General features: G+C 47.5%; 1 protein-coding gene across 7 annotated transcripts; it reads right to left on the reverse strand.

The window, feature by feature from the left end:
- Positions 1-1,303: 1,303 nt before the first annotated feature.
- POFUT1 (protein O-fucosyltransferase 1) lies at positions 1,304-27,285 on the reverse strand. 7 transcript variants are annotated; one of them, XM_068565449.1, is made up of 8 exons: positions 27,080-27,285; positions 25,307-25,428; positions 21,701-21,883; positions 20,434-20,546; positions 10,933-11,125; positions 9,222-9,464; positions 1,827-1,871; positions 1,304-1,519 (listed from the first exon to the last, which is right to left on the reverse strand). In XM_068565449.1, exons 1-8 carry the CDS (start codon positions 27,210-27,212, stop codon positions 1,475-1,477), a joined length of 1,077 nt encoding a protein of 358 aa, XP_068421550.1. In that variant the 5' UTR covers positions 27,213-27,285; the 3' UTR covers positions 1,304-1,474. The 7 variants fall into 7 exon arrangements, with proteins under 7 accessions (XP_068421550.1, XP_068421548.1, XP_068421552.1 ...); XM_068565447.1 differs by having other exon boundaries at positions 1,304-1,610; XM_068565451.1 differs by lacking the exon at positions 9,222-9,464 and having other exon boundaries at positions 1,304-1,610; positions 11,014-11,125.
- Positions 27,286-27,317: the final 32 nt, after the last annotated feature.

Genomic DNA, 27,317 nt, shown 5'->3' on the forward strand with positions numbered 1-27,317 from the left:
CTTAACCCCTATATCTGGGGCCCTCGTGATAGTTGCAAAACATTTTCATGCACTTTGGAATCTCTCTGGCAGCCCCATGCCAGCTGTTCATGGATGAAGAAACTGAGCCTCAGAAAGATGCTTGTGCAATTTCATGAAATAATAACACTGTTATCATCAAGCATGTATGATGTGCCAGGTACTATGGCAATAGTAGTTCCTTAAATTCTCACAATGACCCTACAAAGTAGGATGAAGTTATATCACATATGGGTTTAACAAATTAGGGCAGAAAGAGAGTAAATTTTGTCTTTATACTTTGGGACCTGACTTTAAAGTAAGATAGACTCAACTGAAGACATTATTTCCATTTGACAGGTGCAAAAACTGAGGCTCAGATAGGCTAATAACTTGATTGAGTCACACATCAGTTAGTGGCTGAGTTGGGATTCAAACTCAAATCTCCTCGACTGTGTAGAGCCAACACAATGCAGCACCAGGACAGAAATCAAAGTGTCTAGACCCTAGATAAGTGGCTTCTCCCTAAGCCACATGAAAAACCAATGAAACCAGACAGTGTAGGGAACAGGCATTATGCCAGGGAGGGTGAATTGGCACAAGCTCTTTGGAGGGCAGTGTGGCCATGCCAATCAAAGTGACAAATGTACACACCCTTTTGACTCACCAATGCCACTGTCAGAAACCTATCCTACTGATGTATTTGCACATATGGGAAATGGCACCTGTTCCATGTTTTTCATTGTGGCTTTGTTCCTGATGGCCGAAAACATCAAACTTAAATGTCTCACAAAGGTTAAATGCCCCTCCCCTGACAGCCCCATGGGTCTTATTCTGAGGGTCTGCGGGGCCTGGCATAAAGATAAGGCTGAGTGAGGGTCTCCTAAACTTCATCTTCATAATTCACACCATATCATTTACTTAATATTTTCTCTAAATCAAATCACTTTTTGTAACCTAAATTACTTAAAAGGAAACTTTAAATCACGTCTGTAATTGAAAACATACGAAGTATCCAAAAAATAGATATAGTGAAAGCAAAACAGTGTTACTAAATTCTAGATAGCTAACTCTGACTCCAGGTCTGCTCTCTCTGTTACCAGGATGGATTAGCAGGTGGTAGAGGACTTAATGACCTGCTGGCACCAAACTGAGACTTTCTCTTCGGCATTGCTAGCAGGGCTGAGAAAACGCTGAAAAGACAATTCTCTCCTTCTGCTAGTGCCCTGGGCCTCCTAAACCATCTTGTACACTGTTAAGAGAGGGGAAATAGCCCCCATGCTACAGAGAATGGATGTGTCACCAGTTTTGTTTTAACAAATTTATTTATTTATTTATTTATTTATGGCTGCGTTGGGTCTTCGTGTGCGCAGACTTTCTCTAGTTGCGGCGAGCGGGGGCTACTCTTTGTTGCGGTGCGTGGGCTTATTGCGGTGGCTTCTCTTGTTGCGCAGCACGGGTTCTAGGCGCGCCGGCTTCAGTAGTTGTGGCACGTGGGCTCAGTAGTTGTGGCTCGCGGGCTCTAGAGCACAGGCTCAGTAGTTGTGGCGCACGGGCTTAGTTGCTCCGCGGCATGTAGGATCTTCCCGGACCAGGGCTCGAACCCGTGTGCCCTGCATTGGCAGGCGGATTCTTAACCACTGTGCCACCAGGGAAGTCCCAACCAGTTTTTTTTAGAGGTGGATCTTTAAAGAGGGATGGGGTGTCCTCCCAGGCTTCCCTCTGCCCCTTGGGTGGGCATCAGTCCCCACTTCCGCTGAGTCACTGCTTGTGGGGAAGGAGGTGGTTTCTGGGAAATGCCTTTTGTTCCTTCCCTTCCCACTCTTTACCTGGTTGGGCTTGGCATCCTGGGCTGATGATCCATAAAGCGTTAGCTGTAAAAACAAACCAAACCTGCTGGTCCTTAAAGATGTTATTTCAAGGGAAAGTTCCCAACCCTGAAATAAACCAGGTTTCAAGTAAGAATTTGAATTAATCCTGACAACATAATCCAGAGAGCAGGATTTGCCTTCAGGCTATGGGTTTTTTCTGTCAACCCCACTAAGGATAAAGAGAAAATTGAAGCAAGGGATCTTTATTTTCAGGCCAGGGAAAGATTATTATCATTGCTATTATTACCATTAAGCTTCCTTGAAGTGAACAGAATGTGGACATGAGAGCTCAGCTTTCTTCCGTCCTCTATCCCGTCTCACCTTCCTTGCCCCCTTCCTGTCCACTCCCTTCCATACTTTTGGAGGATCTATAAGGACAGCATTTCCCCAGCTTTGGTTCCTTTGAACACCAGTTTCTCCACTTCTGCCTCATCCACAACCCACCTCTACTGGTAGTTACTTTTAAAAAAATGTAATTCCCATCATTTTGCTTAGGTAAGTTTGGCCCCATCCTAAAACAATGAGATCCATTAACTGAAGGGCTTGACTATCTAGCTGTATGTTTCCCCCAGTGCACAAAAAAGAGAAAAAAGTCAATGTTACAACACGAACTGAGCACTACTGGGCACCTCGCACAGCCACGCCGCTGACCACGCTTGGTGGAAACTTCGAGGAGTGCCAGGGAGGCACCTCAGTGAAGGCCCTCCGTAAGTGCTTGCTGGCTGACCACAGGGCGCCACCCCCACAACCTTGTTATCAGTGGTGCTCAAACTTTAGCTGCTGGAGAGCTTGTTAAAAGATTCCTGGGCTGCATCCGCGGAGACTCTGATTCAGCAGGTCTGGGGTGGGGCCTAGGAGCCTGCATTTCTAGCAAGTTGCCCCAGATTATGTCGATGTTGCTGGTCCAAGGACCACAATTTAAGTAGGTCTTGGGCTACTGGGCATCACAATCGCTTGTAGGTGCTTCTTAAGATGCAGATTCTTGGGCACTGCACACCAGACATTGATTCCTCAGGCCTGGGTGGGTGCCCGGAATCTGACATATCAACCAGCACTCCAAGGAGCCTCCAGAGACCGCCATTATTAACACCTGGAACTCGCAGGTGAGGTGCAGAGGTGAGTGGCCCGCATCAAGGTCACTCTGCAGTCAGGGACAGCTCCTCCTCCCCTCTGCTTGGGCCTAAACCTCAGAGCATTCTGGACTTCCCTCTCCTCTCCTAACTCCACTTCAGTGTGTCAGCAAACCCTACAGGCTCTTCCTTTGAAACATTCAGATTTTCTTGAAAAGTCTCCAGCACATGGACTTGGGAATGAGACAGTAAATGAAACAAGGCTGGTGAAACGCTGAGGATTGTTGAAACTGAGAGTTCATTTTATTACTCACAATTTTTATGTATATTTGAATTTTTTCCAAAAAAAAGTTTTTACTTTTAAGTCCTGATCTAACAAATCCACTTCTGGGAATATATCTTAATGAAAATTTTAGATATAGAAAAAGACTTACAAATAAAAATATTTTCCAAATAATAGCAGTGAAAAATTGGGAACATACTAAGTTCTCATAATAGGACAACAATAAGCTATGGGACACCCCTCAATGGAATTTTATATCATTAAAAACATTTATTCAGGCCATGTACCAACATGGAAAACATGATATACTATTAAGTGAAAAACAGGACATTAAATTGTAACTACTGCATGATTAAAACTATGCAAAGACTTATATCTTTAAAAAAGACTGACATTTTAAAATGATTTTATACATGCAGAATCTGACCACTTCCCACCACCTTCAAGGCAATGACCTTTGCCTAAGCCCCATCGTCTCTCTCGCCTGCATCCTTGTGACAGCCCCACATTGGTCTCCCTGCTGCTACCCTGCCTCCTTCCCATCTCTTCTCCACGTGGCAGCCAGAGAGGCCCTTCGAAAATGTAAATCAGGGCTTCCCTGGTGGCGCAGTGGTTAAGAATCCGCCTGACAATGCAGGGAACACGGGTTCGAGCCCTGGTCCAGGAAGATCCCACATGCCGCGGAGCAACTAAGCCCATGTGCCACGACTACTGAGCCTGCGCTCTAGAGCCTGCGAGCCACAACTACTGAGCCCTGGCGCCACAACTATTGAAGCCCGCGCACCCTAGAGCCCACTCGCTGCAACTACCGAGCCCACGTGCTGCAACTACTGAAGCCCGCGCACCTAGAGCCTGTGCTCCTCAACAAGAGAAGCCACCGCAATTAGAAGCCTGCACACCGCAACGAAGAGAAACTCCCGCTCGCCGCAACTAGAGAAAGCCCACACGCAGCAACGAAGACCCAACGTAGCCAAAAATAATTAAAAAAAAAAAAAAATTCTGAAAAAAAAATTCTGCCCTGCGCAGAAGTTCCTACTTCCCAGGGCTGAGGTGGGGGCTAAACCAGAGAATGTCCACAAAGCACTTAGCAAGCACAGTGCCTGGCACAAAGGAGGCATGCAACGAGAGGCAGTCAAATTATCAACAGCCATGTATTTGCCCTTGTCTTTTTCAAGTTTACAACGGGCTCTTATACATGCTTTATCTGATTGGGGCTGTTCAACAACCCCGTCAGTTTTATCACCATTTTATAGGTGAGGAAACTGGGTCAAAGGAATAAAGTACTCGCCTACAAAACACACTGAATCTGACTACAACTCCAGCGCCCTGATCTCCAGAGACATGAGGATTTGGCCGGCCCATTAGAGCCCCAGACTCTAAGGCGTGTGCCTAGTGTGGGGCAGCAAATGACATCAGGCAGAAAGCCACACGCCCCCAACCGCCGGATGGAGGCAGGGGCTCCCACGTCCCACAATGAGGCTCGTGAACAAGTCTGAACAGATAAACCATCTCTCAGAGTCCACCCAGGATTTAAAACATTTCCCCCAGACGGAAAATTCAAATGCCCTTTCTGTATAGTTTCTCCTACTAAGAGTTGGGCGGCAGCTCTAAGCAGCGAATGCCACCTTTGGTGTTTGAGATCCTTGTTGCCCTGCAGCCTCTGATTCAGTCTGCCATGAAAACAAAGCATCTCTTCCCAAAGGTTACCCAAGGGACACCGCTGCATGAAGCTCTGGGCCTGGCTCTCATCAGTCTCCTCTACCTTACCAGGATTGACTGTGGCCTTCTGAGGGAGGCCAGATGGCGGGGAAGTAATCGGCAGGTGTTAGACATGAATTTTGGAACCACAAGGCCAAAAAATCAGACTCCCAGGAGTCACGGATTTTTACAACTACAGCATCTGAGAGACAAAGAAACTTATGACTGTAACACCTTAAGCCTCATGGGCTTGGCTGAGATTATACTGGATGAGATGGGCAAAAAAACCTGGGAATCCAATGGCTCTTGGGTACTGAGCATCTTTGATCTGGTCAGAGGCTTAGTGAACACTCCCTTGTGAGAATATAGTCTGAGGGTTCCAGCTGCAGGAGGAAGGCTGGGAGGACAGGCCTTGGATAGCAGCTTAATGGCAAAATTCTACAACCAGGTCCCTTGGGACATGAGATCAGAAGACGAAACTTCAGAAGGATCCTGCCAGGCAGCAAGTCCTGGCCCTGGTGAGGTGTTATGAAACCCTGATGGTGCCAGGTTTGTGGCAGGCCACCAACTACCAAGGGACTTTGAGAGCAATACCATGATGGCCTGGCTTGATGGCAGGTGCTCCTTGCTGGGAATGTGCTGGGGGAGCAGCACTTAGCCGTCTTCGGGGTACTGACAGCACTGTGATTGATAACTTCTATTTGCATAGTGTGTACAATGGAGAAGAGTGTTTGTGCCCCAAACCCTGGCGATGGCCTAGGAAAGGGGGGCTGACAATGGCTCTGGCCAGGCAGTGGGGATGAGTCTGAGGGCCACTTTGGGGGTCATCTGGAAAAGCGATCAATACACCCACCCACCCCTGGCCTTATCCACATTCTTTTAAGGTCACTTCAGGTACCTATGTTAATGAACTTCACTGATTTTTTAAAATGAGGGAGAGTTCTAGGGGAGTCATGACCTTGTATCAAAACTATAAAAATCTCTCTCTCTATATATAAAAAAATATCTCCGAATAGAGTTCAGCATCCCAGGCTGCTCAGAGCAGGGCAGACCAAAAGACAGAGGTTGGACTGCTTTGCTGGTGTGAGAAATTCCCAGGAGAAGCAGCAGGGAGCACATGAGAAAGGGAGATGGTCTGGCTACTAGAAGCTTGGAAGTCCCGTGCCCTGGGAGATGGACTGTCTTCCTCCTACTCCAGGAAGTCCCTGGTACTTTTCTCTGTTCTCTGATCCTTGGGGATCAATCCTGGGAGCACCTCTGGCTGCCAGGCCTGGCTGGAGGGAACAACTCAGACAGGCGGTATGCTCCAGGTCGGATCAGAACTCATCCCGCAGCTGAGGGGGACTGTCCATGCCGAAGAAGGAGGACTGCCTCCCCTGGAGGTCCCGTTCCCGCTTCACAAAGGCAGTGAAGGAGGAGACACAGTTGCCAATAAAGTGGTCAGCTTGGCCGAGGATGTACAGGTCGATCTGGGCCACCTCAGGATTCAGACTCACCACCTTCACCTGCAGGAGGAAGGGCAGGGTGTTTTAGCCAGGGTGCAGGCCTAAGTGGCCAGCTCAGCCAAGGCCTGCAGCCACCGGCCACCTTCTTTCCCTGTGCTGAAGTCACAGACAGACAAGGAGGCGTACAGAGGATTAAAATGTAGGGTCGGGGCACCGGAGAGAAGTGCTGCCCAGCAGCTGCCTTAGCCACTCAGCTCCAGACACACCACTCATTCACACTCTGCCTTTGCTTGTTGGTTCCCTCTGTCGGGAATGCCTTTTCCCATCCATCACAGTCCTGACCATACTCTCAAGGTTCAGCTCAAGGTCACCTGAGGGGCTTGGCTTCTCCCACCAAACCACGATCTGACCAAAGCGCACCCCACCCACTTGGTTCTGCTGCCTGGATGCCTCCAAGACTTACGTCCTGTCCAATCTATCCCCGAGGTATTCCCCAGAGGTGAACCCTTCTCTTGATGGATTACTACTCCCTGGCCAGTCACCATAATCTTTTCTCCTCCAGGTCTACTCACCAAAGGAAAGTAGTCAAAGGAAACTTTTTCAGATTCCCCTACCCTCCTACTCCTCCCTCTACCCCAAGCTGAGCACCCTTAACTGGTGTCCTACTGCTCTTCAGATAAAGATGACAAATCTTGAATGTGGCCTATAAGGCCTGTTCAGCTACCTCTCCACCTTGAGCTCCAGTCACTACACCAGTCTCCCTTCCACCTCAGGACCTTTGCACATGCTCTTCTGTCTGGAGTGCTTGTCTCTTTGCTCGGTTAACTCCTACTTAACTCTCACCCTGCAGCTCAAGTCACACCTCCTTGGGGAAGCCCTCCCTGGCTCCCCCATCTAGTCCAGGCTCCTCTGCTCTACACTCTCACAGAACCACGTTCTTTTACTTCGTAGTACACATCTCAGTTTGTAGCTTTCACTCCTTAGTGATTCTCTGGTTAACGTCTGTTTCCTGCACCTGACTGGGGCTGTGGCTGTGTCAGTTTGCTTGTCGCTGCTGGCTGGGGTCTGCCTCAGTATGCATCTGTTGACTGGACAAGTGAGTGAATGAGCCTCCACACCCAAGCCTGGCCCTCTCTTGTGGCGTATCTTATAATTCTTTGCAAGTCTCTTTTCCTGAGTTTAGACTGTGAGCCCTGGAGGGCAGCACCACGTCTTATTTATCAGTATCACCGGCTCAGCACTGGCCCACCTTAACAGATGAGCAAGGCTTAGGTCAAGAGGAAGGGTGGGTTGAGCCCATGGAGAAGGGGGCTGAGTGGGAAAGGGCAAGAACAGTGGCACAGGAACAGGAAATAGAAAATGGCAAGAAGCTCAAGGTATAACAAACATACCAACTCTAGAAACTCACAAAAAAACTCCCTGGGACTCTCCAAATGGGGGTGTGGGCAGAGTTGGGGCTGAAAGTGCTTTGCTGTCACACAGAGATTTCTGATGTAACAAAAATCATCATCTTGCTATTTGGATGGCAGCATAAGAATAATAGCAGCTTAACCATGGCCAAAATCCCCTGAACAATTCCACCCACGCCCTGAAACTTACCCGCTCTGTGTCATGCCCACTAAAATGAGCTCCGAGACCTCCTGGGTAAATTCTATTCCTTCATGGGACTTTGGTTTCCTTAGTTATAAAACGCAGGGGTTGGGTTAGAGGCGCTCCAAGGTCTCCCGGCTCTGATATTCTTCTACAAAGCGGGTGGGTGGGGACCAGAATGCTCTGACTCGGCACTTCCTCTACAAGCCGGTAAAAGAGAGAAAGGGAGCCCCTCGACATAAAGCCAAGGGCACCCACTGCTAGAAAGCGGATGTCTGTCTTTTAAGGTCTGCACAAGCACTTAGGGCCTTCATTCACTCAAAAGTCTTATTGAATGTTCACTATTAACTCCGTCATTTTATCGATACCTACTTACTTATTACCTATTCTTCACTCATACAGTAACAAGCCTGTTCTATTATTTACTCATATACTGAACACCTACTATTCACCACCTCTTTAATCATTTACTAAGCACAAAAGAGCCTTCCTTGTATTCATCAACCACCTACTTCTACTATCAATGACAGCTAACTTTATTCAGCACTTATTTTTTACTGGACCTGTTTTAATTTCTTTATATTTGATCTTCACAATTACACTATGAGATGTAGGCACTACTCTCAGTCCCATTTTATTGATGAGGAAACAGAAGCACAGAGAAGTAAAGTTAACTTGTGCAAGGCTGCACAGTGAGTAGAGCCCAAGTCCTCTGGCTCCAGAGTCCATGTTCTTAATCCCTCTGCTGCACTGGACCCCTACCAAGGGCCCACTCTTTATGGCCTTATTCACCAAACATTTACCAAGTGTCTACCACGTGTCAGGCACTGTCCTAGACACTGGAATGGCAAGGCGGGGTCTCAGCCCTGGAGGAGGTCAAAGCAACAGGCTACACCCTGAGGAGTAGAATGCTGAGTCCACCTTGGATCCTGCTTTCAAGGAGTCACAACTGGGAAGGAATAAGACCTGTTTCTACACTAGTCTCACACTCTAGAAGGTGTCTCAGGAGGAGATGTGATAAAGTGCTGTGACAGCTCCCAGTAGGGATCCATTAGCGACAGGAGTGGAGGGAAATCTGCGGCGCACCTGTGGAGGTGTCTGAGCTGGGGTTTAAAGAAGGGTAGGAACTGGAAGGGAACCTGATGTTCAAGTAAAAGCCTGGTGGTGGGAGGACGTGAAGCATGAGGTGGGAGCGGGCAGACCACCCGGGTGCTTCCTTTGATTCCCTTCCTGCTGCCCTCCCACCAGGCCCACGCCCCACGTGTACCTTCCCTTTGAAGAGCTGCTGGATCTCGGGTACATAACTCTCAGAGTCAGTGGCAATGTAGACCGACTGGGCATTCAGCGCCGTCACCCAGAGCTTCAGGGCGCGCCTGATTTCCTTCAGGTCGGGGAGGCACATGGTCATGGTGAGCGGGGCGGCGGTGTGGCGGCTGTAGCCCACGCACTGCGGGGAGGCCATGAAGTGGGCGCCGGCGGTCCCGTCCTTCAGCATGGCGCACGCATTCTTCTGTGGGGCGGGTGGGGACACAGCTAAAGACGGCCACCGCCCGCAACCCCAGAAGCAAGAGCCAGGAAGGGGAAAAAGGCAGGCAATACAGGAGGAGCGCAACTATTTTTTTTTTTTAAAGCATTGAGGGAAGAGGGAAATGCATCAAAACAGTTAACGGTGGTTATTTCTGGGTAGTGGGATATTGGCTTTTCACAATTTTTTTTCTTGGTATAACTGCACTATCTGGGACTTCCAGCAGAATTCTGAACTGTGGTGGTGACGATGGGCAGCCTTGTCTGATTTCTGACTTCAGTGGGAACACTTCTGATAGCTCCCAAGAAGTACGTGTTTGCTGTGGGTTTCGGAGAGATAGCCTTTATCAAGGTAAGGTGGGTCCCTTGTATTCCTGGTTGGTTAAGAGTTGTTTTTCTTTTTTAAATCATAAATGACTGTTGACTTTTTATCAAGTGCTTTCTTGGCCTCCATTGAGATGATTATATGATTTTTCTTCTTTGGGTGTTAATATAGTGAATTTCACTGCATTCCTGGGATAAATTTTACTTGTTTGTATTGTATGTTCTTTAATATGCTACTGGATTTTACTTGGTAATATTTTACTTAGGATCTGGGCATCTGTGTTCTGTATGAGAGTGGGCTGTACTTTCCTGAGTTGACCTTATCTGAGTTTGGTAATAGCATTATGCTAGCTTTATAAAAAAAAAAAGCATCTTATATCTTCCTATGTTCTAGGGAAGCATAAATGGGAACTATCTGAAACCACTGACAAAATACTCTGGGCCTGGCTCCTTTACTTTGTGGAAGGGGGCAGGAAGGGGGGCAGGAAGGGAATCTAGTGGGTAAATGTGTGATTGCTTCCTCAATTGACACTGAATGAATTTTGATCTACTTTCTATACTTTTCAGTATTTTTCAAGTTTTCAACGATGAGTATTTCTCACATACATACATATATATCTTCTTATGTAAACTAAGGAGATTGTCTACATTACTCCAGTTATGTTCACAGGGAGGATAACCTGATGAGTTTTCTGCACATTTAAGCAGCTGCCAAATTTGGAGGATGACATCTTCATTTCTTGGGAGCCCCACCCAACCTCCAGAGCTTGTTTTTCAACAAGGAGTCTACTGGCGAAACACTGAGCTGGGATAGAGGACTGTGGGCTGTGGTGCTCTTTCTGGCTTGCTGTCTGACCCAGAGCCTAGCTTGATACCTCAGTTTATCCATCTGTGAAATGAGGATAAAAATGGCAACTGTTAAAATGAAAACTGCCAAGCAAGCGCTCTGGAGCCACATTTCTGACGTGTCTGCGGTGGAATCGTGGGGCACAGTCCCGTGAACTTGGCCAAGTGAGACCTCTCTGCCCTGGCTAGGACGTGGTGCAATGGGTTCAGTGTTCCACTCCCACAGGCATGGGCCCTGCTCAGAGATGTGTCCATCCCGGCCATGAGGGGAAGGGGGAAGTTACCCAGTCGGAGCCAATGCGCAGGTGGATGCCCACATAGGGCCGGATGAGGTGGGCACGGATCTGGGCCTCCCCTGTCCTCACCATCTCATCTGACCACACCATGTACTTCTGGAGCGGCCTATGCTCCTCCAAGACAGGGAACTGGGCCGGGGCCCCTGGCAGGGCAAGCACTGGATGTTCCTCTGGAGAAAATCTAGGCATGAGACAGAAGGAGAAGAAGTCAGAAAGAGAGCGCACAGCGAGTCCAGCCGCCACCCCCAGGGGAGAAAGGACGGCGTTGCACCATGCCCCAGAGACCCTGCGGAGGGGCCCCTGCAACATGCAAGAAGCACGAGAGGTTGTGAAACCCCAACGGGCTGATAAGAGACCTTGGCGGCGGCAAGAGGCACAGTACGCAATACTGTCCCGCCACATGGAATTTACAACCCTCTTTGATTGTTTAACAATTAAAACTTTACAGTAGAGCATTCCAACCTTTTGTATGTCATGCTGGCTTCCAATCTGTGGTGCGGTAATTCACTCCAGGTTGGGGTGTCTAGACTGAGTCTTTGCCATTTTACCCACACAGTGGGATCGGGAAGTGCAGCTGCTGACAGGTCACACTCCCAGGGAATGTGTACGCTGGATGAGACCATTCACTCAACATTTAACACGTTATCTACGGATTGCCTACTATGTGCTGGGGGCCAGGGGAGAATGAGACAGGCATGGTCCCTGCTCTCATGGAAAACACTAGAGGTCTGTAGATGCCCCCCACATACCCTGCCGAAGGCTCTCCCTCCCCCTTGTTCACAATGCACCTTGTAATTATTTTACCCCTGAGTCCAGAAAAGTCTGCTGGACTCAGGCTTCTGAAGTCAGTATCTCCGCGTGCCTAGAACAGTACATGTAAGAGCTCAGTAAAGATCTGTTGACTGAATAGAGTGAGGAGCAAACCTGTGCTCCCTCATTAGCTAAGCCCAGACTATATTCCAGCAACATGAAATGCCCCGCTCTTCCATAAACTTGCAATGCACTTTCAAACTCCAGATCTCTGCAGACTTCTCCCCTCTACCTGGTATGCCTTCCCTCTGCCAGCCAAAATCCTTTTCCTAAAATTATGAAATAGGTACAGGCACTCTGGAAAACAGTCTGGCAGTTTCTTGTAAAACTAGACATGCAATTACGATATGACCCAGCAACTGTACTCTTGGGCATTTATCCCAGAGAAATGGAAACCTATATTCACACATGAACCAGTACGCGAATGTTCACAGCAGCTTTTTTCATAATAGTCAAAATCTGGAAACAACTCAGACGTCGTTTAACAAGTGACTGGTTAAACAAACTGCAGTACATCCACACCACAGAGCACTATTGCAATAAGGAACCGGCTACTGATACAGGGAACAACTTAGATGGATCTCAAGGGAATTATGCTGAGTGAAAAAAGTCAGCCTCAAAAGGTCACATACTGTATGATTTCGTTTATATAACGTTTGTGCAATGACAAAGTTGAGAAAAAAGTAATGGAGATGGGATTAGTGGTTGCCAAGGGGCTAGGGTGTGTGTGTGTGTGTGTGTGTGTGTGTGTGTGTGTGTGTGTGTGTGTGTGTGTGTGTGTGTGTGTGTGTGTGTGTGTGTGTGTGTGTGTGTGTGTGTGTGTGTGTGTGTGTGTAGGGAGGTGGGTGTGGTTATAAACTGGCCACACAAGGACCTTTGTGATGTTAGAACTGTTTGATATCTTAACTGTGGTGATAGATACACGAACATACACACGTGATAAAATTGAATAGAACTAAGTATACACACACACAGAAGTGAGTACAAGTAACACTGGGGAAATTTGAATAAGATGGATGGACTGTACCAATGTCAATATCCTGGTTGTGATACTGTGCTATAGTTTCGCACAACGCTAACATTGGGGGAAACTGGGTAAAGGGTACATGGGATCTCTCTGTATTAATTCTTACAAGCGCATGTGAACCTACAGTTATCTCAGTAAAAATTTCAAGGAAAATTTATTAAAAATTTCAGAGCATACAGGATAATACAGAAAATAATTTAACAGTCCAGAGCTGTGACCCAAATTAGCAAATATTAACACTTTACTTTGTTTCAGATTTTAAAAAATATACACCTGAATAAAAGCTCTACCCTATGATCTCTTTCCCGCTTCCTCCTCTTTCCAGAAGATACTGTGGTTTTATGCACGATTACACTTTACTATTTATATTAAAAGGTATTATTCTGTGTGCTCTTTACACAGTGCAATGGCAAAAGCATGGACTGTCAAGCCAGGTGACCTTGTTCTAATGTTGACTGTGCCACTTACTAACTCGGGCAGGTGACTTAACCATTCTGTGCCTCAGTTTCCTTATCTGTATAATAGAGCTGATAATAGTTCCCACTTCATAGGGCTGTTGAGAAGATCAAATGGATTAATATAAGTATAGCATTTAGCACAGCGCTTGGCACGTAGAAAGCTCTCAGAAAATTCTCTCACCATCACCACCACCATCATCATCATATTGCATGTAACCTATTTCAACTTTTAAAAAATTCAACTCAGGGACTTCCCTGGTAGCGCAGTGGTTAAGAATCTGCCTGCCAATGCAGGGGGCACAGGTTCGATCCCTGGTCTGGGAAGATCCCACATGCTGCGGAGCAACTAAGCCCGTGCGCCACAACTACTGAGCCTGCACTCTAGAGCCCGCGTGCCACAACTACTGAAGCTTGCGTGCCTAGACCCCGTGCTCCGCAACAAAGAGAAGCCACTGCAGTGAGAAGCCTGTGCACCATGATGAAGAGTAGCCCCCACTTGCCACAACTAGAGGAAGCCTGCGCGCAGCAATGAAGACCCAACGCAGCCAAAAATAAATAAAATAAATAAATTTATTTAAAAAAAGTCAACTCTGTTTTAGAGATTTGGCCATGTTGATGGCGTGGATCATATGATCGTGTTAGTGTCTCTTTAAGTTTTCCATTTGCACGAATAAACTGCAGTTTACCTATCTAGTCCCCTCCGCTGGTCAGTGAGGCTGTTTCCAATCTTTCCCCATACGACAGTGCTGCAATGGACATGCCACTCTTTCTTCACACCCAACCAAACACCTCGCTCCACAAACGCCTTCCAAAGTTCCAAGACCAGTTGCCGCTCCCAAGCCTCAGCTCCTAGGGGAGGGCTCTGTCCCACCTCTCCTTTGCTGCCTTCTGCACACTGATGTGCTCAATAACCACCTTCCCTGGCCACTGCCGTGAGGGTAGGCCCCAAGCACTCTTGTTCACCATGATTCTTACACACACTGGTGCCAGGCCTGTGCCAAGTAAGCCACAAGCAAGTGTTCATGGACAGCTTGGCTCTATCTAATCCTCGTCTTGTCAGACTTTACATGTACATACATGTGACAGGCAATGTTCCATTTACTTTGTGTACACTAACTCATTGGATCCTCTTAAGAGCCCCGTGAGGTAAGTACTACTGTTAGTCTCACTTCACAGATGAGGAAATTGAGACACAGAAAGGTTAAGTAGCATGCTCATGGTCACACAGCTAGGAACTGGTGGAGCAGGGATTTGAATCCAGGCAATCTCCTCCAGAACCTTTGTTCTTAACTACTATACCTCACTCCCAGCTCCCCCACCCAGTCAATAAGCACCTCAAAAGCTGAGTCTGTGGCTTATTCTTCTGATTCCCAGCCTAGGCACAGGCCTCAACACATAGTAGGTACAATAAATATGTTTAGAGTGAATGAATGAGAATTCAGGATCTCACCAGAAAGACCAGATCAGGTTGTCAGGGGTTAGAGGAAGAAGTAAATAGTAACTGAGTACCTACTATGGGCCAGGCCCTCAGCTAAGCGACTTTCATAGGCCACCTTAAAGGGTTTCAAATGGAAAGCAAAGCTGTGATCTCCCAGGGGGCTGGAACATTAGGATAAAATCAGGATCTGCTCCCTCCTTGACCTCTTAGAAAGTACCTGCTGTTGACCTTTGGTGAATTCCAAATCTGGAATATCCATCCCCTCTACCTGGATCTGGATCAGCACACATAGCTGTCCCAGTGCAACGTCAGCTCTGACATGACAAGCAGCAAGAGGCCGAGACGGACGCGCTCATTTGCTCCCAATGAGGGAGGAGAGTGCTGTTTGGAAAGAAAGCTTGACCAGGTCCATCTGTTCACAGCCCTGACGGCTGCCCCTAAGTCAGGCCCTTAGCCTGGTCACTGCCCAGCTGAAGAAGGCACACTTTCCTGCTGCTGGTGCAGTGAACCTCTGGGGTTCTTCACCCACCACCACACGGACGCTACTGAGATCCCCCTACCAAGCTGGGGTTTCTCCATGCACAGCACCCGCATGTGTGCCCAGGATACACCAGTGGATGGACACTATGCTGAGTGCAGAGGATGCGGGGACATGAACGAGGCAGAGTCTAGTTCTCAATGTCCCTGACATGAAGAACTACCTTTCCCTGCAGCTCTTTGCATGCCTGGCTTCTTCTCATCCTTCAGGTCTCAGCCCTGCCAATTACATGTCACCTGTTTATGTCCTCCCAAAGAGGCTGCAGCCTGGGAGAACAATAAGCTCAAATACCTGTTGCCTTCATGCCAAGAGAATGGTTCAGCATGATGGTTCATAGCCTTCCAACAGTGAATGTGCAATAAATAATAAATGTCTGTTCAATTAAACCTCCGTCGGGGTATTCACAGACTCAGAACCAGCACAGCTGGAAAGATCCTCAGTGGGAAATCACTTAGTGGGGAGAAATAACTCTTATCCTCTTTTCCTAGAAGCCAGTTTTCAGCTGGACACACAGAAGCCCCAAAAAAGACACTTCTCAGTACTTCTTGTAGCTAGGTATGGCCACATGTCTAAGTACTGGCCAATGAGCTGGTATAAGCAAGCTATGAGGAAGGCTCCTTAAAAAGGTGAGGATGTGCCCTTCTTCTGCCCCTTTTGTCCTTCCAGCTACCTGGGGCTTCATGAGTCATCTTGGCCCATGAGGTGAGACTAAGGATAAAAGCCAGTACTGGGGGAATACCTGGGTGGTCCAGTGGTTAGGATTCCGTGCTTCCACTGTAGGGGGCAGGGGTTTGATCCCTGGTTGGGGAACTAAGATCCCGCATGCCGTGCAGTGTGGCCAAAAAAAAAAAAAAGCCAGTACTGGGAAGGCTGAGCAGAGATGGGAGCCTAATTCCTAGACACAAGGGAGCTGCCCTGCAGCCTTGGGTTGCACAGCCCAGTCCTTTTATACTTAAGAAAACAATGAACTTTTATCTTGCTAGTCTGCTGTTATTTGGGGTTTTCTGCTACATGTAGCTAAGTTAAACCTGGTACACCTGGACCTGTGGCCACCAGCACTTTTAGCTGATATACAAGAGGGTTACTGGTTGAAGGCAGTGGGGGAGGGGAACTGAGCAGTTCTAACTTGGCCCCCGTTGCTGCCCCCACAGCACTACAGCGCTTCTCCAGAACTCTAAAACTCAAAGAACAGTTTGAAAGTGACCGATGTTGCTCAATCCCTTCATTTTATAGATAGAGCACTGTGGCCAGAGAAGGGAAGCAATCTGCAGTCACACAGTGAGCCAGGGAAGCGGCTGACCTTTTCTAATGCCATTCTCCCTACACCCATGCCCCTGCCCCCAAAGGACAATTTTCTACAGCAAGAAAGTGTCCACTATTTAAGAAAATGTTTAAAATACTTAAACTCTCAAAACTCACCCCTGCAAACACTCACAGGATTCTTATCAGACTGCTTCACCAGGGCCTACAAAGCCCTGCACAGTCTGACCCCTGCCCACTTCTCCAATCTCCTGTTCTATATGGCAGGTTAATTCAAGTCTCCTCCCATTGGGTGGGCTCTATGTTCCCTCCCAATAGCATTTGGCAGAGGTAACGGTGTCCCGGTTGCCAGGCCCAGGCTTTAGGGGGCCAGCAGCTTCCACCTTCTGTCTCTTGGAGCACGCACTCCCTGGATGCACCCTCTCAGAACCCAGCTGCCATGCTGTCTGAAGTCCAAGCCACACGGAGAGGTCAAGAGTATACATGCCAGCCGACTGCCTCAGCTGAGCTCCCAGATGACAGCCAGCACCACCTGCCAGCCATGAGTGAGCCCTCTTGGACATGCAGCCCAGTTGAGCCTTCAGATGACTCCAGTCCCAGCCGACAGCTGACTGCAGCCATGTGAGACCACAAGCAAGAAGTGCCCAGCTAACCCAAGTGTCCATCAACAGATGAATGGATACCCCACACACATACCCTACCCAACACACTCCACTGGCATGGAGTGGAATACACACCAGTTAACCATTTTTTGAAATCTCATGCTTTTACATGTTTAGAACTGATCCTGCCAATGATATTTACTAACCTGATAAATCAATTACTCCTCAGAAAAGATAGTTAATTACTCAATTACAAACTATATGTAATAATTTCATTTTAAGTTAATATGTATAGGTATACATTGTATATGTACATAAAAATACACCCATTTTGGAGGGTGGAAGTATACATATCAAAATTCTAACAGTTTTTTGGAGGGATGATGGGATTATGAGTAAATTTAATTTTCTTATTAAAAAAACAAAAAAACCCCACCAAATGTGGTGGGTATTCCAAAGAGTATTCATCTTAAGAAATTAGATGTTTAACATGGATTGAAACTTTGTACAGTTGGGATTCCATAAAGAAAATGGAAAAACAAAAGCGAAACCAAAGACGCGCCCTGCTAAGCCCAGTCGACCCACAGAAGTCTGAGCAATCATCCTAAATTGTTGTTGAGCTACTGAGTGTTAGAGTGGTTTATTACACCGTGGTGGACGACGGGAACACCCTACCCTTCTCCTCCTGAAATGCTCCACGCCAGCCACTCTGGCCTTTCTGCCCCTTGACCACACCAAGCTTGTCCTGCCTCAGAGCTTGCAATGTCCCCACCATGAAGAACTACCTTTCCCTCCAGCTCTTGGCATGGCTGGCTCATCCTTCAGATCTGTTATGGACTAAATGTTTGTGCCCCCCCACACCATCAATTCATACGTTGAAGCCCCAACTCCCAACGTGATAGTATTAGGAAGTGGGCCTTTTGGGGGCAGTTACATTTTGATGGTCATGAGGGTAGAGCCCTCGTGATGAGATTAGTGCCCTTATAAGAGACCAGAGAGCTTGCTCTCTCTCCAACATGTGAGGATACAGTAAGAGGCAGCACCTGCAAGCCAAGGAGTCCTTACTAGAACCTGACCACGCTGGCACCGTGATCTCAGACATCTCAGCCTCCAAAAGTATGAGAAATAAATGTCTGTTGTTTAAGCCCCCCAGTCTGTGGTATTTTGTTATAGCAGTCCAAGCTGACAAAGACAAGGTCTTTGCCTGCCAATCACACATCACCTGCTTATGTCCCTCACAGCACTATGTCTTCTGGGACTATCTTATGTAAAAACGTATTCACTGTCTCCCCTGTTAGACTCAGCTCCATCAGGGCAGGGGCCTTATCTGCTTTATTCTTGCCTGTCTCCCCAGCATCCACACCAGTGCTTGACACTCTGGCGGTGCTTCTTACATGTGTGTGGAAGGAAGGCAGCTGTCCAGGTGGTCCTAACTCTCTCCAACTGCCTCCAGGGACCTCATCTTCCCCACTAGTCTTCCTTTCCCAAAAATTTGGTTGTAAGGCACAAGCTTCCCCAAGCCCTTACACAATTCCTACAACTCAATGAACTGAAGCAAGACCATGGGGCCATGAACAAGTGTTTCAGCAACATTGTCCGACTGATGCATCCATGCAGCCCTGTCCCTTCTCTTCCAACCAGGACTGTGTGCTTTTTGGAATTTGCTCTTAGAGCTGCTTTTAGAGCTGGTGTCATGTTTTTTTCCCCCTTGGCATTTTAGAGGCAAATCTCCATCCTTTGAGGACAGGTCTGCCGTCTGGCAATAGCTCTGGGTCATTCAGAGCTGAATGGGGAGAACCAAGCAGGTGATCAAATGGGAATCAACAATTCCCTATCCGGGATCAACAATGAGGGGGATTAGACTCTGCCAGGACTGAGTATCCTCAGTAGCTCATGATCTAGCTCTGAAGGCAAGTCCCAAATAGGAATTGGCAGCTATTAAAGGCACAGCTCTTTTCTCCACAGTGATGAAGAATGGGTGCTCTGGAGTCAGGCTGCCTGGATTCAAATCCCAGCTCTGCCACTTCAAGCTGCATGACCTTAGGGAAGTGACTTCACTTCTCTCTGTCTCAATTTCCTTACCTGTAAAGCAGAGATGACAATAACACTTGTCCCCCAGACTCATGGAAGCATTAAATGAGCTATTACCTTAGAAGACTTAGGGAGTGAAGATTTAGAACAGCAACTGGCACAAGTAAGCCCTAAATAAATATTAGTTCTTATTACCTATGAAAGCCTTACACACAGACCCCTGCTGCCCAGTCAATAGCTGCATTACCTTGGGCAAGTTATTTAGCCTTACTGAGCTCAGTTTCTTCACCTGTCAAATGGGAATTGATCATAATACCCATTTCATGAAATTTCTCAAAGACTTAAATAAAATAAAGCGTGTGAATAATAGTAACAGGTAACACTGACTGGCCCTCTACTACGTGCCATGTGATTTATATTGGAGGCAGATACCATAGTGCTCCTTCCATTAAACTAAGGAGGAAACTCAGGCCAGACAGCTGGAGTGGCTCACTCAGGGTCATCTGAGAAAGAGGTAGGGCTGGGTCAGAGCTCAGGGCCGTCTTATCCTGAGCCTGTGCTCGTTCCTCTGCATCAGTCTATCTTTGTCTTACTAAATGCCAAGTGCTGGGACCCCACAAGAATTCATAAGCCCCTCATGGTTCCTAACCCAGGTCTGACGTCTAAGCCCACGCTCTTTCTTGCCACACTATAGCATCAGGGGCAAATGTACTATGTTAGTGTCATCATTATATCTAGACTGTAGCCAGCTGAAGGCTGAGACTGGGTCTTCCTCATTTTTATGCATCACCTCTGGCCTTTGATCACTATGTCTCTTACGTGACAGATGCTCTATAAATATTTCACAGCCTGTGCCTATGCCCTGCTAACCTATTTTTTTTTTTAATAGGGCTTACTGGAGCACAATTAATAAAGCACATCCAATTATTATCAGGATGACATCATTTCTCTGTCTGCACCTGAAGCTGTTTTTCTCTAGAAGCAGCTTCCAATTTTCACCTTGTGAAGAGGAAGGTAACAGGGGAGTGATTCTCACGCCTAGAGGAGGAAATCGAGACTCATGTGACTGCACAATAGTCTTTTTATGACATCCTTTATTGGCTGATAAACTCTTGCTCAACTTTGTGGCAGGTCAACGTCCCACCGTGTCAGGCGTTGAGATGGGAACAGATCACATAGGATCCCAAGTTCAACAGACAGAACAGCTGCACCTTTGGTCTCATACATCAGGGTGTGGTAGAGGGGAAGAGGGCCAGGAAGGCGCTGAATGCCCATGGGCCCCCCACCTCTCCCCTAATCCCAGCAATGCTGCCCCCTCCACATACCTCTGGATCCACTGGTCTTTGTAGGAGGCGCTGAAGGAAATGCCTGCAAAAAGCTCAGACCTGTTGAAACTCACATGAAACTGATCCCAAAATGGGCCAAAGGGGTTTCCTTCCTAGAGAAAGAGAGTGGGCAAAGGCTTACTGAGCGGGAGGGAAAGCCAGTTGGGGATGGGGCCAAGGAACTGTGGATGGGGGAACCCTGGGCGATTTGACTCAGGCTGAAATACTCTCATAGGACGGGCCAGTAGGAATATCACTTCGTAATTTCTGGGCTGGGTGCTGAGGAGGGCAGCTCGGCCTCCAGTCTGGTTTTCAGCAGGCAACGTTCACCACAATATCTGAAGGAGTCTTTCTTGCTCGTGTGCCATATGCCGCTGACCCTGCAGCATTGGTGGGGGTCTGGGGAGGAAGTCAACCCTGGATTTGGGACCATGGACTAAGAGCACCAAGAGACCTTCAAGACCCAGCTAATCCAATGCCCTTATTTTCAAGATGGAAACCAGGACCCAGACAAGGTAAGACACTTGCTCAAGCTCACAGAGCAAGTGAGGGCAATGTTGGGGCTGTAAGCAAGGTCTCCTTTCTCAAATTTCCAACCACCCTCCTCAGACTTTAGCATAAGCACTGAAACACATGTTGGGGATTGTCTTATTCCCAAAGTGCCAGAAATTTACAAACTTCTACTGATAAATATGACAGCTTCTCATTTACGTGCTCAGAGGCAAGAAAGTATACAAGTTAGGAGGGTGGACAATGGAGCCATATTACCACAACTTATTTGCTATTATGATTTTGGGCAAAATATTAAACCTCTCTTTGTTGCATTCAGTGTCCTCTCTATAAAATGGGGTATTAATAGTACTTTCCTCACAGAACAGTTTAAGGATTAAGTGGGATAATATGTGGAAAGCTCTTAACATGGTACCTGGCGTGTGGTAAGTGCTATGTGAGTATTAGTGATTATTACTGATGTGGCACTTTACAGTTTACAAGCACTCTTACACCTGGCCCTCATTGATACCTTATAAGCAAGACACAGCAGGGACTGGTGTCTTTACTTTGTAGGTAGAAATAAAGGCTCAGAGGAAGCAAGGTCCTCTGCCCAAAGTGACACTGCTGGCAAATGCCAGAAATGGGACTTAAATCTCCATCTTTCTACTCTAGGCCCTTCTGGTGCCTTCCCCCACATACTGCTATCGCACAGTGTCTCAGGGGCCTAGAGGACCTGGAACAGGCAGAAAGGGTCTCCCAGACCCACAGGACCCACCTTCATGGGGCATGTCTTCTTATCAGGGCTTCGCTGGGCTGCCACCTCAAAGCAGTATGCCACCCGTTTCTCAGGGGGCCAGTGAGTAGGTGCCAGCTTCTCCATGAAGTCCTCCAGGCTGATGACCCGATGGTAGGCCTGGAGGGGCTCCAGCTTGAAGTACTTCTGGTAGGACACATGGAGCTACAGGAAAAGTGGGGAAAAGGAGGGGGTGAGGGTCCCTCCTCAGTATCCTAGTGGCTGTTTCAAAGACATTCATTAAAACCGTATACTGTAAGACCCAGACAGCTTGGACTACATGCCAGTAAACAACTTTTGATAAAAGACACCAAAGTTAGAACGGAGGCTGGGAGAAGACATCTGCAAACTAAAGAACAAACAGTAATATACCTCATATTCAAAAATGCCTGCTGATTTATAAGAAAAAAGACAAATGATGCAAGAGAAAACATGGGCAAAGGATAGGAGTGAGCAACTCACAGCAAAGGGAACCCAAATAGCCAACACACTCAAAAGATGTGCAAGCTCACAAGAATTAGGAAAAAGAAAATTACAATGCCAACAAGACACCACTTCTTACCCATGAGACCAGCAAAAATTTAAAAGCTTAACTCTAATTACTGGAAAAGATACGGCTGATAGTAGAAGTCTACATTTTGGAACAACTACTTTGGAGTGTAACCCCTTACAAGCATCTAATAGAATTTTAAATGTGCCCTCTACCTCTAGGTATTTGCCTTAGAGAATCCTGCCCTTTGTACCAAGAGATGGATAAAAGGATGCTCAGTGCCACAATGGAAGTAGTACAGGAAAAAACTTGGAAGGAGTCATACCAAAAGACACTAAATCCATGATAGTGGTTGCCTCTGGGGGTGGGGGAGGGACTAGAAGTAGCCTCGAGCCAAGACACACAATCTTTTAACGACTTTATCTATAAACTTTTATTTCTTCTATTAACAAAAAGAAAACATGAAGCAAAGATGAGAAAGTGTTAATGATTATCATTTCTAGTGGCAGATACATGGATGGTGATTATAGTAATCTCTGCATTTTTCTGGACTTAAGAAAATTTCTTAGAACACCATGAAATAAAATTCAGACTTTATCCTATAGGTCAGAGTTCCCAAGCGTGTTCCACTAGTTCAGGTGGGTAAAGGGTTCTGCAATAAAAAGGCTCCAGAAATAAACAGGCCTGGCAAATGCTATGTTAGCAGGTTTCTTTATGACAGGACTTCTCAGGGCCTTTAATATGCTAACATGCATTTTGAATCTCCAAATTTGGGGGGAATGAGGAATTGAGAACACAATTTCCCAAACTGACTTAACCACTGCACCATTCCTGCCGTTGATGTTCCAATGAACAGACTTCGAGAACCTTAATTATTAGCAACAAGGTCTTGCTGAAGGATTTTAAGCAGAAATAATATGAGATCTGCTTTCTTGAAAGATCACTCTGGCGGCAGAAGAGAGAATGTACTAATGGTAAGATTAGAGGAAGGAGAGGAATTAGAAGGCTACTGCAATGGTCCTTTAGTTTGTTCAAGTATTCATTCAACATGTATTTTTGTTTTGTTTTGTATGCTTTGTTTTGTTTCAACATATATTTTTGAGCATCTCCAAAAGTCTGAGAGATGGGGAAGCATGGACAGGTTAAAAAATGTAAAGGGAGGTGAAGTACAGAGTAAAGGGAAGCATTTAGGATGACTTCTAGGTTCCTGGCCCAGGTGAATGGCGGTAACATAAACTAAGGCTGGAAATATAGGCGGTTACACAGGTTTGAGGGGAAAGTTCTGGCTTTGTGAACTTCAGATTATCTGTGGGTCATCCAAGCAGACCCAAAGGCATAGGAGTTAGAAACACGAGGCCTGTGGTCAGAGGAGAGTCTGGGCCATAGATAAATTTGGGAGGTACGTGGAGAAGAGTGAAAGCCCAAGAGTCAACAGAAACTTATAGCAAAGCAAATAATGGTAATAAAAGCAACTAATATTTACTGAGTGCTGGGTTAGCGCCAGGTGCTGTACTCAACATGTTTCATAGACTTGATCATCTAATTGTAAGAGGTAGGAATACAACCATCTCCAGTTTATTTATGAAGAAACCCAGGTGGACAGAATCTAGGTAACTCATCTGAAGTCACACAGCTAATAAGCAAACAGAAAGAGGAGACACATCAACATTTAAACAGTGGGTGGGGAGAGAGGAGCCCCTGATGCAGCGCAAAGAGGAAATTGTGGATAGGTTGGGCTGAAGCAGGAACAGGCTGTGTCTTGGAAACCAGGGGAGCAGGAAGTGCAAGAAGGAGAGAGGCACACGGGGCCACGTGCCACCGGGAGGTCAGTTGAGATAAAGACTGAGAAATGACTCCTGGATTTGGCAATTCTGAGGTCCTTCGTGGCCTCTGTGAGAACAGTCCCAGTGGGGAAGGGGAGCCCAACTGGGGTAGGTTGAGTAACCCGTAGAAAGCAAGAAGTGGAGACTCTGAAAGACTCCTAGCTGAGAAGGCAAGGTGAGAGAAGGCAAGCAAACCAGAGGGAGACCAATGGCCAGGTCTAAACTATTAACAGTGAGTACAAAAAGTCAGAGCATCAACAGCTCCCGGTTACTAAGGACTCCCTGCATCTTAAGCACTTTCAATTGATGGCCTCAGCTGATTCTAAGAGGGAGGCATTCCACAATCACTAACTCACTGAGGGAGGTAGCAACAATTATTACCAGCCTATTTTAAAGATGAGGAAACTGAGGTACAAAGAGGTCAAGTACCCTGCCCAGGCTATACGGCTAGTAAGTGGCCAAGCCAGGCTATGATCTCAGGTACTCTGGCTTTTAACCTTTCTAAATACAGGCATGTGCAGGAAAAAATAAAACCTACGTTTTAGGCTGTAAGAATGAAATACAGTGTTTTGTACATACTAAACATAATTTTTTGAAGTTTATTAAAAACTTTCAAAGTCAATTCACTAAATATTAATTCAATTCCTACTGCCAGGCCCCTGGAGTTACACTGTGAACAATGACAGACACAGGACTGGTGGAAAACATAAAGAACATGCAAGAAATTAGATGATGCTGGGCTTCCCATGCTAAGGGACCCCTTGATGAGGTGAGAGGCAGTTCTGGAGCCAGACTGCTCCAGTTTGTGGCCCTGGACATGTTATTAACCAGCTTGTGCCTCTGTTTCTCCTTCAGAACTGATAATAGCAACCATCACCTCTGCCCAATGGGTGGGACCAAACAAGGCTGGAAACGGAGTCTGGAGGTTCAGGTCACAGGCTCTGGAGTCAGAGAGACATGGGCTTGAATTCCAGTCTACTACTCACAAGTTGTGTGAGCGTGGGTAAGTCACCTAACCTCTCTAAACCCATTTCCTCATAGGGATGTGATGGGAAGGAAAAGAGCTAATCCTGATGCAATGCTCAGAAAGAGTGCCTGGCAGACAACAGGTGCTGGATAAATGTTAGCCAGTTAGCCAGGGAAGACAGTTCTGGGTGGGGGGGTAGGGCAAACTCAGAGGGGTGGGAGGTGAAGCCTACAGAAAGACTTGGGGTCAAGCAGAGGTGAGCAGGATTGGGGAAAGGTGGACAAGGGTCAACAGCAGGAGGTACTCACATTGGTGAAAGGAGGCTTGTGATGCTGGTACTCAATCCAAGGAGGTACAGCCAGGGTGCGGTTCAACAGCTTTGCAAATGCCAGGGAGCCCAAAAAATGATCAGCCTGGTTCCCAAAGCGCCCTGGATGGTATATTGCAGGTGAAGTGAGGACTAGGGCGTTGAGGGCTTGGGGCATGCAAGGCTCAGAAAGGATGCAGAGCCAGGAGTGTGGAGGGCCAGGACACCAAGGAGAGCCAGGGGACCTGGCAGCATGGGATCAAGTCTGGACTCCTGGGTCTGACGGTCAAGGCCCTTCAGGCCCTGCCTCTTCTGCCTCAGCCACTCCAGGTTCTTTGCTGTTTCCCAAACATGCTCTACACTTCCCATCCCCACCCCATGCCTTTGCTCTTGCTGTTCCATCAGCCAGGAGTGACCTTCTACTTCTATTTCCTCCCATCTGCATGTGAAGGGGTAACTCCAATGCCTCACTCACCGGGATCCTTTCACTACCTCTCTGCCATATTCAGTTCCCCTCCTCTGCCTCCCACCTTGGATATGAGTTACTTGTGGTTCTTCACTCTTCCTAGAATGTCCTTTCCCATTTCCCAGCCTTTGGCTGTTTCCTCAGCCTGTGAATGCCTCAGGTGCAAGGTCCCTGTCTGACTCTTTCTGTTATCCCCAGCATGGCATCCATTCCTTCATTCCACAGATTGTTGAGAGGCCACAATGTGTCAGGCTCTCTGCTAGGTGCTAGGACACAGGAGTGAGCAAGAAGGACAAGGTCTCTGCCTTCAAGGCATTCACAGTCCAGGTAGGGGGACAGTAAACATATAAACAAATATACAGTGATAAATTTTGATAAGCTCAAAAAAGAAGTGAAAAAAGTTTGGTGATGGAGAACAATGAGGAGGAGATTATTTGGGTTGAGGTCAGTGAAGTCTTTTCTGGTGACATTTAAGCTGTGGCCTGAGGATGGGAAGGAGTTGGTCTGGCACAAGGCAAGAGGAGGGTGTTCCCGGCAGAGGGAAGAGCACAGGCTGCAGGACCTGCGTATGTGTAAGGAATGGAAAAGGATAACTGTGCCTGCAGCTGCAGGGTCTGGGGAGAAGGGTGTGGTGGAGATGATGCGCAGAGGGCCACATCATCATGGTTAGGAGTGTGGAGGATTTTAGGAAGAAATAACTTTAACAGTGACGATCCACCACTCCCATTTAAATTGCACCCCTCAGCCAGCTTTTAGATTCTCCCTTACCCTGCTCTATTTTATTTTCCCATAGCACTCATCCATAAATACTATGCGGTTACTTATTTTTTATATTTATCTTTTATGGGCTGTCTTTCCCAACTAAAATGAAGGCTCTATAAGGGCATGGGGCTTTCTGTCTTATCACCACCGTATCCCTGGAGCAGAGAACAGGGCTGGGCACATAGTAGGTGCCCTATAAATATGTGTTGAATGAATGAAAGAATCGCCCAGAGCCAGCGTTGGGTCAGTGACATCAAGTCCTGCCCCACTAACTCCATTTACTGGACTCGGGGCTGGCTTAGGCCTTGTGCAAGACACATCGTAACCTCTCCCGGCCTCAGTTTTCTCATCTGCCAAACAGAAGGTTGGACACAGAGGTCCCCTCAGTGCCCTCGCAACTGGGGCAGAAAGGCAAGGAGCAGGCCCTGCCCCGCGCTGGGGTCCTTTCCTGGACCTGTCAAAGCGTCTCTGGGCGCCTCAGAGAAATGGCTTCGCCTCTCTGGGCCTCAGTTTCCCCATTTGGACAGAAGGCTCGGGAGGCCTTACCCATGCATGGGCAGTAGAGCAGGTAACCCGCCGGGTCCCAGGAGCCCACAGGCAGCCCCGGGAACGGCAGAAGCAGCAGCAGGAGAGACACACGCGGCGGCAGGGGCGACGATGCCCACGCGGCGGTTCCCATATCGGCCCCAGAGCCAGGGCGCTCCGCGGCTCGGAGGCGGGGAGGGAAGGAAGGGCGCGAGCATCCGCCCCGCTCCCGTCAGCCCCCGCGCGCCGCCCGCGCGCC

This window comes from Eschrichtius robustus, chromosome 16 (assembly GCF_028021215.1).
Source record: "Eschrichtius robustus isolate mEscRob2 chromosome 16, mEscRob2.pri, whole genome shotgun sequence".
NCBI classification, from domain to species: domain Eukaryota; kingdom Metazoa; phylum Chordata; class Mammalia; order Artiodactyla; family Eschrichtiidae; genus Eschrichtius; species Eschrichtius robustus.

Coding starts and splice junctions, on each gene's coding strand:
- POFUT1 (XM_068565445.1), bottom strand. CDS start 27,212: ATGGGAACCGCCGCGTGGGCATCGTCGCCCCTGCCGCCGCGTGTGTCT. Junction 20,547..21,700: donor AGAAGACATGCCCCATGAAG/GTGGGTCCTGTG, acceptor CTCTTTCTCTAG/GAAGGAAACCCCTTTGGCCC. Junction 11,126..20,433: donor AAAGACCAGTGGATCCAGAG/GTATGTGGAGGG, acceptor TCTCATGCCTAG/ATTTTCTCCAGAGGAACATC.